We start from the raw sequence: 18219 nt of genomic DNA, 5'->3' as shown, positions 1-18219 counted from the left end.
GAGCGAGCCTGCGTTCAGTGCTCTCGTCCACACCCACAGATACGTGCAATCGTTGATTACGAATAACATTTACAGGTTAAATCTCTTTTGATAGCTTTCCTGGACAAGATGACCGTCGTAGTTAATTTTTGCAGTGACAGTAGTAGTAGTAGTAGCGACATGACCTGACGTGACCTCCTTAGTTTACTTCAGCTCTCAATAACATGAACCAATCTCATGTCCATCCCGCGAAGTGCTTCTTACCAGAACCTCTATGATGGGCATCGGCTGGACATAGTGCGAAAGGCTAGAGAGCTCCTTCGTCTCTCTTCCGAGACAGACAGAAAACGAGCCTTCTTTCTTCGAACGAGTACTCTGTCGCGTCTCCTTCCCCTGTCCCGTCCGCTGCAACTTTCCTCGGACTTTTAGGAGTTGATACCGGCATGGCCTTCGTGGTCTCTTTCACGTCTTCTGCTGCACCATCAATGGGTTTAGACTTGAGAGGGTATGGAGAGAATGTTGCGAACTGGAAGTAAAGGAGGCAAAGGGTTTACAGGGGCTGCTTGTTTCAAAAGTAGCAGTAGCTGTAGCGTTCGATGATGACTTCTCTGAAAGACCAGCATTGTCTATGCCTCTCGTACCTACGGAAGAAAAAATGTCGTTTCCACGATTAATTGCTTGCACCGTTTGAGATGCATGATCCTTACATTTGAAATTGATTTTGATCAGAAACTAACCAGTAGAAACAGTACCCACTTCATATGCCTTCTTGGGTGAGTTTGTAGCAGCTGCACCAAGAGATATCCTTTGGGATGGACTCAACGTCAATGTCTTGTGTGTTTTTTTGAAACTCTGAAGCTTTGCTGGGCTTGGTTTGGACCCATAAAGCACTTCTTTCTCAGCTGTGAGTTGTCCCTGGAGCTTCTTCTGATCCTGAATCATGAATGTTTTGTGAATTCATAGTCGAGCAATTACAAAAAAAAAACGTCATAGTTCAGGTGAAGATTTCTATAAGAAAAGCATTACTCTCTGCCTCTTGCGCTCTTGTTCTTTCTCTTGACTCACTGTGATGTATTGCTCCAGCATTGACAGAAGGGGGGCCTGAAATTGAATGCAAAAGGAGAGAGTGCGTTCCTTAATCATGTCTGCCTTACACACAATGGCCACGATGGATTGTAAATGCTTACACCGTCATATATGAACTCAGTGCCCCTTTCTTTCTCCCATGCGGTTACTTTGTTTTCCAGAGTGTCCACCATTGCTGCACAAGATACAATAAGTAGCCGGAAAACATCGTACAATCTATTTACTTGCATGCAGAACACAGCAAGAGAGCTTTTACGATATATGTATGGTGTTCTATATCCTGGACAATTCTGAATCCTAACCTGGAATCTTGCTGACTAAAGCACGAGCCTTTTCGGCACGCTTCAGTGTTAAGTGAGCACCTCTTCCAGCGCTATAACGGTTTTCATCCTACAATAACCAGGAACAACAATTGTGAACAATTTCAGATAAGAATTGAGGAAGCTTTCATTGTTAATTTACCGAAATCTCTAACCCTATTGTACTCTTCTAGCCAAGCCTCCTCTTCACATGCAGCCAACCATTTTTCTACACGTTCGAGAATGTCTTTCCTGCTAAAAGCTTCTTCTTTAGCAGTTGAAATCTGAGCTTCTATGTGCTCTAACACTAAAGATGCATCAGTGGCTCCTGCAGCCAGCAAAATGGGATTACGATGACCGAGGAATGTGGGCAACAAAATGGGCAAGGAAAAAACGAACTTATGAAATATGTCATCACTCACGAAAATCATCTTGTTACCTGCCTCAACAGCATCGATTGAAAATTCTGGTTCATAGTCTGCTTCTGCAACCAGATGAGTTCTCCGACGAATCTCTTCTAGCTCAGTTTTCTTCCTCAGAACTAGCTCTTTCAACTTGCTAGCTTTTAACTGTTCGAGTCTTAAAACTTCTGCTTCCACCTGTGGGAAAAAATTTAAAAAACATTGCAAATATAACTTGAAATGAACAATTCCTGTGGAGGGAACATTAGAACAACTCAAATGGGAAACCCTCAGTCGCTTCATACATAATTGATGAAGTCCATGGAAAGAGCATTGGGCTCTGTAAACTCTTGCTCTGATGCAGCTATATTACATGTTACTTTCTGGAATTGCTGTTGTTCCTCATTTGGTGTGTCCATCAGATTCCACAACTCCAACATGGCAGTCACCAGATCTTGAAGCTGGCATAGGTCATGGTTCAACTTGGAATATCAGAATATTTAAACTCGCAAAAGAACATTTACAGTAACTTCAATTACCTTCTGCATTCTTTTTATCTTGATCTTTCGCATGTTTTCAATAGCAGATGCAAGACTTTCTATGGTGTTGTTGCTGATGTTCTTTGATCCTTCATCTTGGTCTAAGCCGGGTTGTACCTCTCTGATTGTTTCTTTGAAATCAATGCCAACTACAAGGCACAATTTTTTCAGAGTATTCAAGTGATCCATGACTTGCCTCAACCGCTCGCTCTAGATTAACAAGTCTGAAAATTAGCAACGGCAGCTGCTCTGAAACGTTTCTAAAGAAAAAAAGAACAGAGCAGGATCTAAAGACTCCAACCTTCTCCTTCTGAAGTGATTGTAGCTGTGTCTGCAAATCTTCTAGTATTCTAACGGACAGGTCAGATCCATCAATTGCAAACTTAGATGGATCATACTCAGTAGGACAAATCTCAGTTGAGATCTTTTGTATCTGATCCAGAACCTCTAAAAATTGGTTCAGTCTTTCACTTTTCCTCTTGTGCATCTCTTCCAGCTTCAGGGCAGTGGCCTTCAGCTGCTCCTTTAAGAAGCCAGGACTCTTATTGGATAAAAAACATGACCGACATAAGCAACATTAATCTTCTTATTATCATATCTAGAACAGGAGAAAATAGCAGTGAATAATCTATACACCACCACTGAACCAATGAGAGATAGAAAGGATCAAATAGACTACCATAAAGTCATGAGACGAGACAAACCTGCCTTATATGCACTGGTCGTTCGCCCATGGAAGAACATATGGCTACTATCTCTGCTTCAGAATCAGCAATTTGTTGCTGCAGCTGAGCTCTATACAGGTTTGCCTGATCAACCTTTCTTCTGTACACATTTAGGCACTCCTGTTCTAGTTCAAGAAGCATTTTATCCTTTTCGGCATCAGATTCACCAAGTTCATCCCATATAACCTGAGGCAATAGTATTCATTAAGTAAGCAAATTTTGCTGGATCTATAAATCATGCTATGTGCCGATAGATGAGGCATCAGGATCTCCAGAAGCGACACAATTGAGTATGCGACCGATCAACTGATAAAACAGTGTCGACTGGGCTTGTTACATCTCATAAATGTGACAAGCTGCATGTTTTTGTAAACATGATGCTTTTTTCGGTCTCAAGAATCCATATGTACATGTCCCATTCTATCACTTTCTCGTTCAGCAAATGGAGAATGAAGAAACTGAAAAGAATTAGGTGAAACTGTAAGGAACCTGAAGCTCATCGAGAAGAGATTCACATGTTGTTTCAACTTGTGGGAGTGGATCATTGGGATTACGAGCCATGGTAAAGCCACTGTTCTCTGCAAGAAATTCAGAAAGAAAAAATAATAAGGGCGATCCAAATATCACCATCGAACCAGAAAGTTTGAAAATGGTCGGGCATCCAAGAATTATTCATTTTTTCTTTTTTATATTCTTCTTATAATCTTCTCGCACATAAAACTCGAGGAAAAACACAATGTTGGTTCGTATAGATACACCAAGAAATAATAATAGTAATAATAAAGCCATCGATGAGGCAATGTCAAGTAAAATGAGGAATCAAGCAAATTACTTCACATATCTGGTTACAATTGGACGAAATCCAGCAACGAGAGGAAACAGAGATATCATATTTCCTTGGGAAAGGATTTTAAGAAAACCAAACCTGGCGTCAATTTTCAAGTTAAGGGATTAAGGAACTCAACAAGCCATCCCAAATGACGATTATGTTCTACTGTACTTAATGATAGACGATCAAATCTCTTGTCCTGATTAGGTATTCCTTATAACCATCGTCTCCTCGTCCTGGTTTAGGGTCAGAAATCTAATTTCAGGAATCCCAATCAAGAACGATAAAAAGAAAAGAAAGATGTGCTTATTTCAGCCAATCAATTACGGTATCTCCCTTTCCAATGAATTTGGCATTTGCTTACCAATACGGACGGCCAGAAGCCTGAATGAATCTGCGAAACCTGCGAAGTTGAAGGCCGATGAATCAGAGAACCAAATTGAAGGCACTGCATTCGCGTCCTACCTACGAAAGATCAATAGACCGTCAAATCCATGGCCAACGCCAAAACAGCCTAGAGAAGAAATGCCACCGTAGAAAAGAGGAGAGAGTTTGCACCCGAGAGACGAAACCGCCCGACGAAGCAGGATTTGGATTTGGGACGCCGGCAGCAGAAGGTAGAATCGAGAAATGGAGAGAAAAGGATGGGGAATTGGGCGCAAGTTTTCGCACGGACGTCCGTATCATCATGTAATTTAAATTTAGTAAATGTTCTATTATTTGTTTTTTTTTATTGGTTTATTTTTAATTCGTTTAATACGGAAACGGGAGAGGGGGGGCGGGTGGGAAGTCGAAAGGAGCGGAGGTGGCGTACGATTCACAACCAACGAGCCAACAACTCTCCAAGAAAAAACAAACCAATGTAGCAGAGGAACCTTCTATCTCTCGAAATAGTTTTATTTGGACCGGTAAGCTCAAATGCATCTCTTCCTCTGCAGATTTCGCTTTTAATCTTTTCTTCTTGATTGCTGATTTTAGAAATAGAGGATGGGATCCAATGTAGTCATAGAGAGAGAGAGAGAGAGAGAGAGAGAGAGAGAGTTTGCTCCTGCTAAGAGTTTAACAGAAATTGTTTTTGTAGCTTTTTTTTTTATCATCTGGTTAAAACCTTTATAATGACATCATAATAACAGTTCATGGGTTTGAAACGATAGTAATCTCTCTTTATTTTACCCCATAGTTAATCGATAATTGTATTATACATTAGATTGTTTGATAGTTACTTCAAATTTTGAGACTATTAATCATCCAATCAAATCTTTTATTTCATTTGTTTCGCCCTGACAAACACACAAGAAATAGCCACACAGGCATGCTGTTCTGCCTCTTAAAATTTCCTTTTTTATTTATAGGAGAAAAGAATTTGGTGATGCAGAGTCTGCCTACAACACGTTCCCCATCATCATCATCATCATCACCAGCAGCAGCATTAGCTTTTTACAACTCCACATCTTATACCAAGTAATTAGACAAAGGAAAAAAAAAGTTAAGCATTCCGTCCATAGGATTTAGCTGTTAGCAGGTATGACGACGACGACATTGTTGATCGACGGTTCAGGGAGTTTGAGCAACCACGACAGTCTTAATTCCATGTTGCTTCGCAAACACCTCCTCCCTTTGGGGGCGGTTTGCATACAACACCCATAAGATGAGGCAGAGCATGACCCCTGAGGAGATGAGGCCCAGCCCTGCAGTGACCATCCGTAGATCAAGCTTCAAACGGGGGCAAAAGAAGGTGGTGATGGAGTTGAAAGCCCCTCTGACAAACTGGCAGTTCTGAAGGTTGAGCAAGAAGGGCGTGTAATGATCGAGGGCATAACTCGCATTCACAGCTGCAACCAGCTGGTTGTAAACCTCTGGAGTCACCCCACCTGCGACTGTGCCACAAAGTCCTGAATCTGAGATGACGCAAGTGTAGTTCTGCCATACCTGCAATTGTTCATATAGTGATTAAATATGATTAAGCAGTTGTCATCCCTCAATGAAAAATGATCTTGAATCGAAGGATGGAACTCGTTCTACATGCAAATAGCAACATTAACCACAAAATCAACTACTTCCATTTTTCCACCGGATGACCAAAGAAAAAGATTTAACAATTAAGTTCACGAATTTTACTAAATTCAGATGTGATAATCTTCATCCGCACCTTTGAAGCATTCACAAATGACACTTCCCCAGGTTCACACTGCCGTTCATGCATCCGAGAATCATAAGGAGAGCAGAGAGGTGGCATCAACACTCCAGACTGGTTGTAAGACACAGTTTTAACTTGGGAAGATATTGCGGTGTTGACTACATTGACGAGCTGAACAATCACTTCTTTACTCTGATACAATGTAAGATTTGTTGTTTGCTCATCAACACAAGGAAGAATATTACTAAGTGACGTCTCTGCTCGGGAGTTGTGGACCCATTCGCCCATTGCAGCGCAGGTATCCCCAACGGCACTGAGATTAAATGTACAAAAAGAAACAGGAAATAAGCTCCTCAGGTTTAAGCTCTGTTGAGAACTATGATGTCGCTCAAACCACACATCAAATGAGCTGCATCCAGAATACAAAGACAAAAATATGTAGCAGACTAGCAAGTTTGAGGACACTCTTTGTGTTCTAGGATCAATGGATGACCATATAAAGCTATGTGCCACTCAGAGCATCAAGCAACCAACATCAGAAATTGAGACATTTGAAAAACGATTTAATGAGCATCCTTCGTCAAGTTAGGTTCAGCTCGCAAGTCAATGCATGAGCTGGTAAATAATAGGTATGGGAAACTAAACAGATACTCTGGTAGTCATTTTTTCTTAGGCATAAACATATATTGTTGAAGCAGACTAAACATCAAAAAGCAACCTTTTTTTACTTATGCTGGCAATACTTGTCTTCACTTTTTCTTCTATCTTTGTTTAAGCAACATGAGGATTTCTGTTTATAACAAGTTAACAACAATATATTTAATGGCAAATGCACGCAAATATAGCTGGATGTCTTACTTGCTGACAATAACAAAAAATCCACAGAGAACAAAAGTAACTGCCACCAGCAGCCACCCACTTATGATAAATCTGAAAAATAAAATTCAATCAATAACTACAAATGCTCATCCTAGAAAATCAAATCCAACAATGTATTTTCAAAAATATTATTTGCAGCTCAAGAACTTACATGTAGATGGCATGTTTATGCCTAAGAACTGACAGCACTGCAGCAAACAAGTTAGCAAATCAGTCACTTGGAGACATCAAATCAAAATAACATTTAAGGAACAAAAATACAAGCATTATGAATGAGAAGGTACAAACTTTCTGAAAGGAAAATAAATCACATACAAAAACCAAGGATGGCCAAAAGAAGCATCATAGTTGCTACCACAATTAATGTGCAACGTCTATCAAGACACAAAAAAACACAGACAAAGCATGTTAGCACGTATAAATATATCCTCAGCAATCAACTGGTACGAGAATTTAAGAATCATACATGTCATCAAAAACTTCTCTTATTTTCCCGGAACTTTTAGCTGTTTCACCTGATAGTGTATTAGCAGCATCATTGAGATCAACGTTTATTTTATCAACTTTATTCTGAACATCCCTTGGAAGAGAAAGCTGGTCCACATTGATCGTCTTGGCCAGTAAAAGAAAATCTGTGACATTCTTGAGAACCTGAACAGTGAAGTCTGATTGATTCACAACAAAATCTAAAGTATCCAGTACTTCACCATGGAAGTCATCCTGACCAACTGAAAGAAGAACACATCCAATCCTGAAATTCAGACGTACCATAAAAAAAAAGGTTACTATATTAGAAATTGATAAAATAGGCTTAAACCGCATAAGCAATAAAGTTCAGTGTTCTAAATTCCTAGAAGCTTGTAGGTTCTGTGCATAAGTCCAAGTATTTGTCTGGAAATTTATTTGTTCGCTTTGAATATAAATTATGGTTTTGTTCCAACTATGTTTTTGTTCACTTTCAAAAGGCATAATAACCTTTTGCTAAGTTGGACTGGAAATTTATTGACAAAAGAAATGCAAGGTTTTGCAATTAGGATACGTGAATATTAATTGGAAGATCACACATAAGAAAATACCATGATATAATGCTGCACAGCACTGTGGTTTTTTTTAAGACATATTTCTAGATATTCAAACTCCAACCGCTGCTATAGATTAATCTTTGGTGTGACAAATGTGTCAATAACAATGTCAACACACATGATGGATTCCATAACCCTAGCAATAGAATTTAAAACTCTGCAATGCTAATGAGTTTGAAGGTGCAGAGAATTACAATGCTGCACAAGTGAAAACCAGTAGCAAGAGAAGACAAATCTGCTTTGAGCAAGATGAATTTTTCTCATCGATCTCAATGCTCCATCTATAATAATGATGTGTACCCAAAGCCAGCGCAAACAAAATAAACCATACGAATGCAAGAACAAACCCAGCAGCTCCCGTAAATCCAACGGACTGCAAAATCATTGAAAATGAGCAAAAACAATTACATATGGTTGAATGTTAGTAGTCTATAACAAAAAATAAAAATCATATGAATGAACAAATATACAAATAGACAATTAAGCAAACAGCGATATCAAAATTGAACATGACTGTGGAGTATATGTAGGCTCAAGGAGAGGGAGGGATGGATGGAGAGAGAGAAGCTCGAGGTGGCGGGGGGGCGCGGGCAGGGAGCAGAGAGAAGACAGAGATGCTTTTAAAAGAGGTTTGATGACAATGAACCATCAAATTACATTGAAAATGTATGGAAAACAAATAATAAAGGCCATCAAAGAAATATAGTTCAAGAGTTACAAAATTGAAACGAAATTTCGTTTATAAAGCAAGGAATAAAATGCATATGAAAAATGAACAAGTTCATGATTTAGATAGCAAAATAAAAAAAATTGGAAAAATTGCATGTGTTAATATGTATAGTAAGACAAAAGGGAGGCATGGAAAGACCTGAACTATAAAGATTTGGGCATATAACTTGATAGTGAACAGACCAACTTCAAAAGGTCAATTTCAAGTGTTCAACAGTACTTATGATCAAACATTATGGTTTGCTACACCTTTGTTATATTCCTGCCCCTGTTAACTATGACAAGGTAAATCTTATTCCTATAACAGTCTTCTTTCCTTGCTTTCATTGTGTAAACATATTCATTAAGAATGAGCATTCACAATGTTTCTTCTTATCCACTTCTCTAACAATACCTATTCGGCTATTTGATTGCAAGAACAAGAATTCCGACTCTATTGCTGCAGATCTCATCTTAATTTTCTATGGCCATCTACTGGCCCCTATCATATGATATAGATTGAGCTTGTTACCATTCTAGATGTGTGGATTTGTAAATATGCCCACCAATCTTGATACTTTCCCATCTTACTTATGTCTATTGGCTACTTCGGTAGTTAGTACTGATTGGTGCCTCTGAATAATCATAGGATTACTTGATCTAGTTAAACTTCAAAGTCTATTGTCATGTTTGGTCAGCAAAAATGTGTTAGTGTTTAGTAACATTAGAAAAATAAGTTTTCCATAAGTTTGTTAAGTGTAAGATTTTAAATATCAATTATACGAAGGTGTCAGCTAATTTAGCTAGTAAAGTTTTTAACAGTTTATCACAATTTCCTGGGCTTGAATCTCGCCTTTGCCATTTACCTTTTGCAAAAAAAAAAAAAATCAATTATACTAATCTACAACTTCTGCTCCTCTTTCCCCACCTCTACATCCACCATAGCAGCCTCCTCTGCCTCTGCCCCACTTCTGCATCTGCCGCATCCTCCATTGACAATGCCTCCTCCTCCTCCTCCATACATGTGGCTTCTGGCGCCACCTCCTTTGTTTCCTCCTCCACCTCCTCTCATGGAAACTCCTTCCTTCTCTCTCTATCAATTATCTCCTCTTCCCCCAACTGAACTGATAATGGTCAGCATGGGGACATGCCAACACATGATATGCGTAACATACTGGTATCATACCAATCCGCCTAAGTGACAGTATTGGTATCACACCTAGATTTGGAAGCTCAGCTAAAAGTCCTTTATTTAGTTTACCTTGGAGAATAGAGTCTTGTATGTGGTCAAATAATATCCATTGTAGTGTTGGGGTCATCATAGGTCAGATAAAAATCCTTTTACAATATCTAGAAATTATCTAATGATTGACAGATGTGATGTAAGAAGAATTAATGATGAAGTATTGTCAACTTTGAATAAAATTTTCTTTTACTGGCCAACTATGTATATCTAGTCTTATAAAGTACATGGTCTATTTTCTCTATCACTTCATCGTATCTTATGATTTCTTGTACACTGATGTCCGAGGCCATAAAAATTCAGTCACCAAAAGAATCCTCTTTTTGTCCTGGTATTAATCTCGAAGATCTTATAGTTGCACAATGAAGTTTATTTTAATATTAGATATTTGTAATTTCTAAAGCACCAAGAACCACCATTTATTTTTTTCCTCCAATCTTTTTCTTGTAGTTCTCTCCATTTCTTTTTAATTAAGTACACTGCAGAACAGAGTTGAGATGTCACAAGAAAATATACCGGGATACAATCTTGCAAAAGAATAGCCAAAGACACCAGCGCATTTGGTTTAGGGAAAAAAAATGTCTTGAATTTGACAAAAGAACTCAGGGATCACAAAAAGAGAATAATATGACAAAATCCCTGTCATATTACTGTTACCTAATGATAGTTTCTCTCCCAGTAATCCCTTCCCTCCTCCTTTATTGGAATGGACACCTTTGGTCATTCCTTTGGGTCACTTACTACTTTATATACTACTAAGTAGAACTCACACGCCATGGAAAAGCTTTGTCCATGTAAAAATCAATTGCGACCAATAGAACTCGCAAGCCATGGAAAAGGTTTGCCCATGTAAAAATCAACTGCGACCAATAATGCATTATTTTAACAAAACACAAATCGGATCTATCTGTGGGCAATCGCGACCACTACACCCAAGTTCCAAGCCTACTGGCACAAGAAGAAAAACCTGAGATCCAGTGAATGATCAAATCCACAGTTATTCTTCAAATTATATTACGAATGACACGTATATTAAGAGAAAGAGCTACGATATCTTACCGCCCAATAGTGCTTGTCGGTAACATCCCAACCACCACGATATATACTGAACTTGTTCAGGATATCAGGCCGCCTCGTTCTCTTCTCCGCCAAAACCAGTGGAATCTTCGCATCGGGAGCTAATGCAGGAGGACCCGATGCGACGGGAGAGAACCGCAAGAGTCCATTCGCCCACGGCGCCAAATTCTCCCCTCCTTCAGTGCAACAAAAAGAAGAAGCCCGGAATTGCTCGATCAGGGGCTGAAGAACATATTTATACTAGAAAAAGCTATCTCATTTCCATAACACTGTCGCGAAGACAAAGAAACCCCAAAAAAAGAATCCCCAAGAAGTCACTATTATCTTTTTTGGCAAGAACAAGAAGACCCCATATTTCGCTGAAAACGACCACACCCATCGATCTTAGATGCCACAAGAAACAGGAAACCCCCGGAACAACAAATGCAAGAAAGCAGAACAAAGGGAAGCGGAACGAGAGCGATCGGACCGAGTATAGACTTGGGGGAGATCTCCCCTCCACCGAGGACGACATGCGAAGAAGCCCCGGATGCCGCAGGAGCGGAGGCCAAGAGCATGAGGAGAGAGAAGGCGACGAGACCTCCGACCGTGGCGGCATAGAAAGAGGAGACGATCGGCATGGCCGGCGACTCATAGGAGGGATCGACAGCAGAAGGGATCCATCGAGTGAAGCGACACGAGAGATGGAGGGAGTGAATGGGGGAAGGGTGTCCACATTATATATGTAGAAAGCGAGCGAGACTGAGAGAGAGAGAGAGAGAGAGAGGCGGGGGCGGTAGGAACGCAGCATTAGAGTGGGGCCCGATGCCATGGTCGCAGAAAGAGGGCGACGTGAGCGAGTGTGACGGACTCGAAGCGGTTCGGCTTGTGTGTCGGTTCGCGCACGGCAATTACTTCACCACCCCCGCGCTGTGCCTCCGAATCAATGACGTGGGACAACTTCTGAGCCGGGCCATGTGCCTTCATGTGTGTGGAGCCCAATGACGGCAGACTAAGCGGATGGCAGATCCGTCCATGTGACGGCCACAATGAATACAGCGTTTACGCACGTAGCTTTACGTTGGGGATCCTATGGATCTCAGAAAGGCCACCGGATGGGAAGCCTCATGCCTCCACTTTCCTTCCTATTTCTGCTACCTCCATCACCTTTATCGCCGTCCACACTGCACGCCGAAGTGGCGTAGGTTGGATTGAGTCAGGCCGTGTATACGTATGTTGGAGGCGTTATACTAACTTCAGCGATGATAGTAAGTAAATTAGCAGAAGCAGACAAGTGAATGATGGAACGAATGCACTACCTGAAACCTTTTTGTAGGGTGTGTATATCTTAGCTGTGCCCTTTTGCTTTTAGCTTTCCCTTGTCACGTGGTTGCTCTCCCTCTCTCTTCCTCACTCTCAAAGAGATTACCGATCAGTGTAATATATATTGAGCAATTTTTTAAAAAAATTAAAGTTTTAAGAATTTTTTTCATAGCACTTTTATTTTTTTTAAATTATAGAACGTTTTTTGAAAATTTTATTTTATCTTTATGTTTTCATCGTATCTATGAGTAGAGGATCATTTCCATCCTTAGTTCTCTACAATGTCGTCGTAGCCTTTCTACCTCTCCAATATAGATGATGATAGGACGGGGAGTCGCGAGCAGACGCAAGCCTTCTGACCATCTATACCTTTATCGTTAACCACTTTTGTCTACGTGTTTATCTCAGGCTACCCTCATCCTTTCCCAAGAATTTTTATATATAAGTTTTTTATCGGCTTTGCTTTTGTCTACTAGACAACCCGCTCTCCTCTTTCTACTCACTCTCATCCTCTTCACCTATGACCCGCACCCTCTATTATCTCTTGTGTAGAGGTGGTTAGTGACTATAGCTTAAGGATAAAATTATCTTTTATGAAAAAAAAAAAGAATGTTCTACGAATTTTTTTTAAACTTCAAGATTTTTTCTAAAGAAATTACTTATATATAAGTTATTAATATTTATAAGTTTTGCTGTCCTAAATTAGATTTAGGATATATTTCACTCACAAAGTTCTTATGAGTCCAATTATCAATATGAAAAGATAATTACATTAACGAAGCTATCGTAGAGTCTCACCATTGGTTGGATCAATTAAATCAATATTGTTTAATTGATCCAACATGCATTTGAATATGTTCATATATTCTATTAAATCACTTACCTTTTACATTGTTCGCTTATATAAATTTCCTTTCGAGTATAGCTTATTAAGATTTTAGTCGAATAAGGTTTTCATAATTTGTCTCAAATAATCATGATGGAATCTTCATCAATAATATTATTAATTATGTTATCCATGACGAAATAATATAATAAAGAGGCACATTCTTTGATAAGATATAGGAGTTTTTTTATTGCTTGGAATGGCGACTATCATCTATATTTCTTGCAATAATTTCTTCCTTTACAAAAAGTGATAAAAATAATATATTTATAAATCTAATATTTTGGACATTATTAATATAATTTGTTTGAGAAGAGAAAATTCTCAAAATTAAAAGTAAAATCCTAAATACCAACAACCAAACAATGTCCTTATAACCAAATATAAGAAAAATATCTTATACCAATAAAGTTAAGCTTGAAACACTTATATTTCCTCTCACATAAATTCAAAAATATATATTTCTCTATATATCTCTCACTAAAGTTTCGAAATACATGATATAATCCATCTTGCTACTTTTTAATCATATTCCTAATCTTAATTCAGAATCCTACAATAATTTCAAATCTCACTATGATTACTCTAAATAATTTGAAATCTAATTAAGGTTGCTTAAAATTAGTTTGAATCTAATTAAAATTACTAAAATACTGACACCTTAACAGCCTTCTTAGATCTACCGTGGATTCCACGTAAAGAAGCTCCCGTCGGTCACGTGAGCGGCAGCTGGGGATAATCTTCACAGTTAAACGACAGTTCGATCTAATTGAATTGCTATACGACTGCTGTGATGCGCCACCACTCAACGAACAGTTTTTTATATGGCCAAAAGAACCCTTATATTATGGTCGATAAGTTAGCACGGCTCGATCTGATCCCGGATGCGTAAGATTACTTACGTGGAGACTTGGGTGCCGTAAGTGAGCGCCGAGTCAAATTGGGTTGTGGGCCTCGTCGCCTGCTTTGTCATTGTCAGCCCCTACACTTAGGTCGAGGTCGGGAGGAGGATTTTCTGACTCAATCCCTCCGAAGCTGAGTGAAATAAGAGTGAGTTGAGTATGTGAAATCTCCTCCCATTGGTAAGAGGGTTGGCTTTTATACATGCAAAGGGGTGGTCAGGCATACATGGTCATTTAATGGCTATCAACTCCTCGGGAGGATGGCTTATACCATGCGGACGAACATCAATTGACTCGTACAGGTTGTCATCGTGCAGCATCATTTTGAGTTTTGCATAACGACTTCATGATGTTCGGCGTCGACTTGTACGACACCGAGCGAGATGGCTTGTTTCCTACGGACAAGCATCAATCGGCTCATATGGGTCTTCGTCGTGTGATGTCATTCCGAGCTTTCCGGGACAGTTCCGTGGTGTTCGACGCCGAACAACGCGGAGATCGTGTGGTCATCTCGTTCAGATTTAAGATGTCGTATCGTGTCAGTCAGAAGGTCCTTCGTCAATCCTATCACGGTCCTCATCAGCTGCCACGTGGATGTGCTGAAAGTGCCACATCACCAAGTATGTCTTCAGCGAGATAAACGTACCCATAACTCATCGTAACAAACAGCAGATTTGCTCGTCTCGTGGCGATTAATTAGCGGTTTCATTTATTCTCATTTCACTGTAACCAGCCGGCAAATTTGAATTAGGACGGAGGAGGCAGGTAAAATAGGCACACTGAGGTGAGTTTGTTGGGACCGAGTGGGCTGGGGTTTGGGTGAGGTTTCGCCGAGCGATCCGACCCGTCGCGTGCACAGCGTCCAAAACCCTAGCCGCTCCTCCGCCGCTTCCGATATAAAGTCACCTTGTCTCGCTTTTCTACTATTCGCTTCAAAACCTAGCCGCGGCCGCCACTCTCTCTCTTTCCTCCTCCTCCTCTTCCCCGTCCTCTACGGTATTCGAAGATGGCCGACACCCTGGTCCTCCGCGGCACGATGCGCGGCCACACCGACATGGTGACGGCCATCGCTGCCCCCATCGATAACTCCGACATGATCGTTTCCTCATCCCGGGACAAGTCTGTACTCGTCTGGCACCTTACCAAGGATGCTCCTTCTGCTTCTGGGGATGGGACCGCCACCGGCTCCTCCTACGGCGTTCCAAAGCGCCGCCTCACCGGCCACTCCCACTTCGTCCAGGATGTGGTCCTCTCCTCTGACGGCCAGTTTGCCCTCTCCGGCTCCTGGGACGGCGATCTCCGTCTCTGGGACTTGTCCACCGGCGTTACCACCCGCCGCTTTTCTGGTCATACCAAGGACGTTCTATCCGTTGCCTTCTCCATCGACAACCGTCAAATCGTCTCCGCCTCCCGCGATCGCACCATCAAGCTCTGGAACACCCTCGGCGAGTGCAAGTACACCATCCAGGATGCCGACGCCCACACCAACTGGGTCAGCTGCGTCCGCTTCAGCCCCAATGCTTACCAGCCTACCATAGTCTCTGCCTCCTGGGACCGCACCATCAAGGTCTGGAATCTGACCAACTGCAAGCTCCGCTGCACTCTCGCTGGCCACGCCGGCTATGTCAACACAGTTGCTGTCAGCCCCGATGGCTCCCTCTGCGCCAGCGGTGGCAAGGATGGGGTCACACTGCTCTGGGACCTCGCGGAGGGGAAGCGCCTCTACTCACTCGATGCTGGGGCCATCATCCACTCGCTCTGCTTCAGTCCCAACCGGTACTGGCTTTGCGCTGCTACTCAGGAGAGCGTCAAGATCTGGGACCTTGAGAGCAAGTCCATCGTGCAGGATCTTAAGCCTGAAACCACTGGCACCAAGAACCAGGTAGTTTTTTTTGTTTAGTTTTATGACACTAAAACAATTAATCTTTTTGCATGTTTTAGATTGTGTATGTATATTTCAATGATTACCTTTGCTGTTTGCTAGATCCAATAAGTTTGTGGCTCTGCCATCTTTGTTCATATTTTGCTTTCGTCTCTAGATAATAGAATGAAAAAACATTCATTTATTTTTTGTTGAAATAATGGCTTTATTTGTGTTCCACTCTTAAATATTTGTTCCTTGGACATTGACTAGATGGTAATTTTTGTATTAGTTTGAATATAACGTCAAGTGGTTTTTCTGAATTTGTCTCATCATTTTCTGAGTTTTTATTATTCAGAAATCAGCAATGATGCAATATGGTTGTAAGTGTTATTATTTCGTTACACATGATTTATTTTTGCTGGGTTTTCTCAATTTTCGAAAACCTTTTGTTTCTTTTTCGAATTCTTGTTCTAACTTTATCTGTTAGATTCTCAATAGAAATTGCTGAGACTAGTGCAAAATTTCTGGTCATTGGTTAGAAACCTAACCGTAGCCAGAATCTCAGATCATTTATATTGCTGTAGCTAGAACCTTTCACAAGATTCTGTTTTATATTAACTGACGTTGAATATTTGTATGGCAAGTCTGACATGTTTCTGTAAACGATCAACTTAGGATTTCCATGATCAAAGGTCCTACTAAATTCTACATAAATTAGATCCCTAGTTATTATCCTAAAGTTCTTTATTTATTAATACAGATGAGGTGCATTTTTCTGCATGTGAAGTTAGATATTGAGTCCTGTTTTGGATTAACTCATGGATTTGTCTGCCTTGGGACAGAACTTGAGATGATCAGGCTGGTTTATCTGATGGATCTTGATTTATCTTGAATTAGTTTTGACAGTCTTTCAGAAAATGTAGTACACTATAAAGTATGGCATATGTTTTGGTTAACTGTTGGATCTACCTGCTTCTGCAGTATTTGAGTAGTTGCTTAATCTTATTTAACTGACAGATCTAGTTTTATCTTTACTGATATTGACAAGTGCTAGTTTTATCTCTAGGGACTTGCATGCATTTCTTTTTACGTATGAACTTACATAACTTTGCACTCGTGCATGTTTTTTAAGTATATTATGTGTATTATTTCCCCGGAAATCTTTGTATGTCATAGTTGCATAACCTTTAATATCTAAAGCTATTGCCACCATGTCAAATTACATAGTGTCAAATTGTTGTGATGAATCTTGACCATTGCACCAAATTTTGATACAATGCATTTAATTTTCCAAAAGGAGTTTTCTATCTGAATTGGTAATAAATATTTTAGATTGATAGCTGGACCTTTTTACAGATTCACCATTAGACATTTCCTTATTGTGATGACAGTAGTGTTTGTAACCTTCGAGAACATTTGTGATATGGAAAAGATTAGACTGGTAAAATAAACCAAGTTGTGATTAAACTAGAAATCTCTTTGCAGCAATTCTTGTCTTGCACCTGCTGCAGACAGTTCTGATCATGGCCTTGCTGATTGTCTTCTGATGAGATGTCTTTCTATAGGTTTGGTTGGACAGTCAAATTGGGAATATATAATAAAGTAATAGGTTTTCTCTTAAATATGCAATCATAAAAATTTGCTTCTGTGTTTGAGCTTATGAGTTACGATTGCGTCTCATGTTGTTCGATAATTATCTGATTAGATGATATGGTCGACTTAGCTCTTGGTCTTTAACTGTTTCTGTAGATGTTGTACTGCACAAGCTTGACTTGGAGCGCAGATGGTAGCACACTATTCACTGGTTACACCGACGGAACCATCAGAGTTTGGGAGATTCGGTACTAGAGGTAGAGAGGGAAGGCGAATAGGAATTTCTCTCGTGCTCCTCTTTTTTTTTTGCTTTGGAAAGAACATTGCATGTTTCTGGTTTTTATTTTAATCTTTTTTGGAGCAATTGCAAGGCACATTTCTGGCAATCTTATGACAGTCTGTTTTTTTGGGCAATATTAAGTGTTTTTTGGAGCAATATCTCTCGTGTGGTTTTTACGGTAATCTGCCATTTGTAGTTATCTCCTGGAAAAATTTCTATGCCTGCTTTTTCTTTTAAAATTTTACAGTGTCTTGACAACGTCAAATATAGAGTTATTACACGTCAAATATAGCTTTTTGTACAAGCTACGATGCCTCTATCTTCAGCTAATTAGCTGTGGTAAGTCGGTGAAAGGGTTGGGCGTGTAAAAGGAATAGTTAGGGAGTATTGCGCTAGCGTTAAAAAAAT

General features: G+C 40.1%; 3 protein-coding genes across 6 annotated transcripts; 1 reads left to right on the top strand and 2 right to left on the bottom strand.

Moving 5' to 3' along the window:
• Window positions 1–140: 140 nt before the first annotated feature.
• On the bottom strand, window positions 141–4541 carry LOC103984671 (65-kDa microtubule-associated protein 3-like). 3 transcript variants are annotated; one of them, XM_009402218.3, is made up of 15 exons: window positions 4417–4541; window positions 4223–4323; window positions 3519–3607; window positions 3009–3215; window positions 2606–2845; window positions 2305–2514; window positions 2071–2226; window positions 1804–1963; window positions 1541–1692; window positions 1368–1455; window positions 1167–1240; window positions 1006–1080; window positions 717–912; window positions 534–620; window positions 141–453 (listed from the first exon to the last, which is right to left on the bottom strand). In XM_009402218.3, exons 3-15 carry the CDS (start codon window positions 3588–3590, stop codon window positions 287–289), a joined length of 1884 nt encoding a protein of 627 aa, XP_009400493.2. In that variant the 5' UTR covers window positions 3591–3607; window positions 4223–4323; window positions 4417–4541; the 3' UTR covers window positions 141–286. The 3 variants fall into 3 exon arrangements, with proteins under 3 accessions (XP_009400493.2, XP_064964480.1, XP_064964481.1); XM_065108409.1 differs by having other exon boundaries at window positions 311–450; XM_065108408.1 differs by lacking the exons at window positions 4223–4323; window positions 4417–4541 and adding an exon at window positions 3955–4089.
• A 635-nt stretch (window positions 4542–5176) lies between these two features.
• LOC103984672 (uncharacterized) lies at window positions 5177–11687 on the bottom strand. Of its 2 annotated transcripts, XM_009402221.3 has the most exons (9): window positions 11454–11687; window positions 10967–11160; window positions 8151–8329; window positions 7341–7625; window positions 7190–7248; window positions 7026–7062; window positions 6854–6925; window positions 6008–6308; window positions 5177–5787 (listed from the first exon to the last, which is right to left on the bottom strand). In XM_009402221.3, exons 1-9 carry the CDS (start codon window positions 11602–11604, stop codon window positions 5413–5415), a joined length of 1653 nt encoding a protein of 550 aa, XP_009400496.2. In that variant the 5' UTR covers window positions 11605–11687; the 3' UTR covers window positions 5177–5412. The 2 variants fall into 2 exon arrangements, with proteins under 2 accessions (XP_009400496.2, XP_018681452.2); XM_018825907.2 differs by lacking the exon at window positions 7190–7248 and having other exon boundaries at window positions 7390–7625.
• Window positions 11688–14996: 3309 nt separating this feature from the next.
• LOC103984673 (small ribosomal subunit protein RACK1) lies at window positions 14997–17967 on the top strand. Its single transcript, XM_009402222.3, has 2 exons — window positions 14997–15956; window positions 17688–17967. The coding sequence occupies exons 1-2, from the start codon at window positions 15081–15083 to the stop codon at window positions 17784–17786; spliced, it is 975 nt and encodes a 324-aa protein (XP_009400497.1). The 5' UTR covers window positions 14997–15080; the 3' UTR covers window positions 17787–17967.
• The last annotated feature ends 252 nt before the right edge of the window (window positions 17968–18219 follow it).

This window comes from Musa acuminata, chromosome BXJ2-5, assembly GCF_036884655.1.
Source record: "Musa acuminata AAA Group cultivar baxijiao chromosome BXJ2-5, Cavendish_Baxijiao_AAA, whole genome shotgun sequence".
NCBI classification, from domain to species: domain Eukaryota; kingdom Viridiplantae; phylum Streptophyta; class Magnoliopsida; order Zingiberales; family Musaceae; genus Musa; species Musa acuminata.
This window is presented reverse-complemented; position numbering and strand designations above follow the sequence as displayed.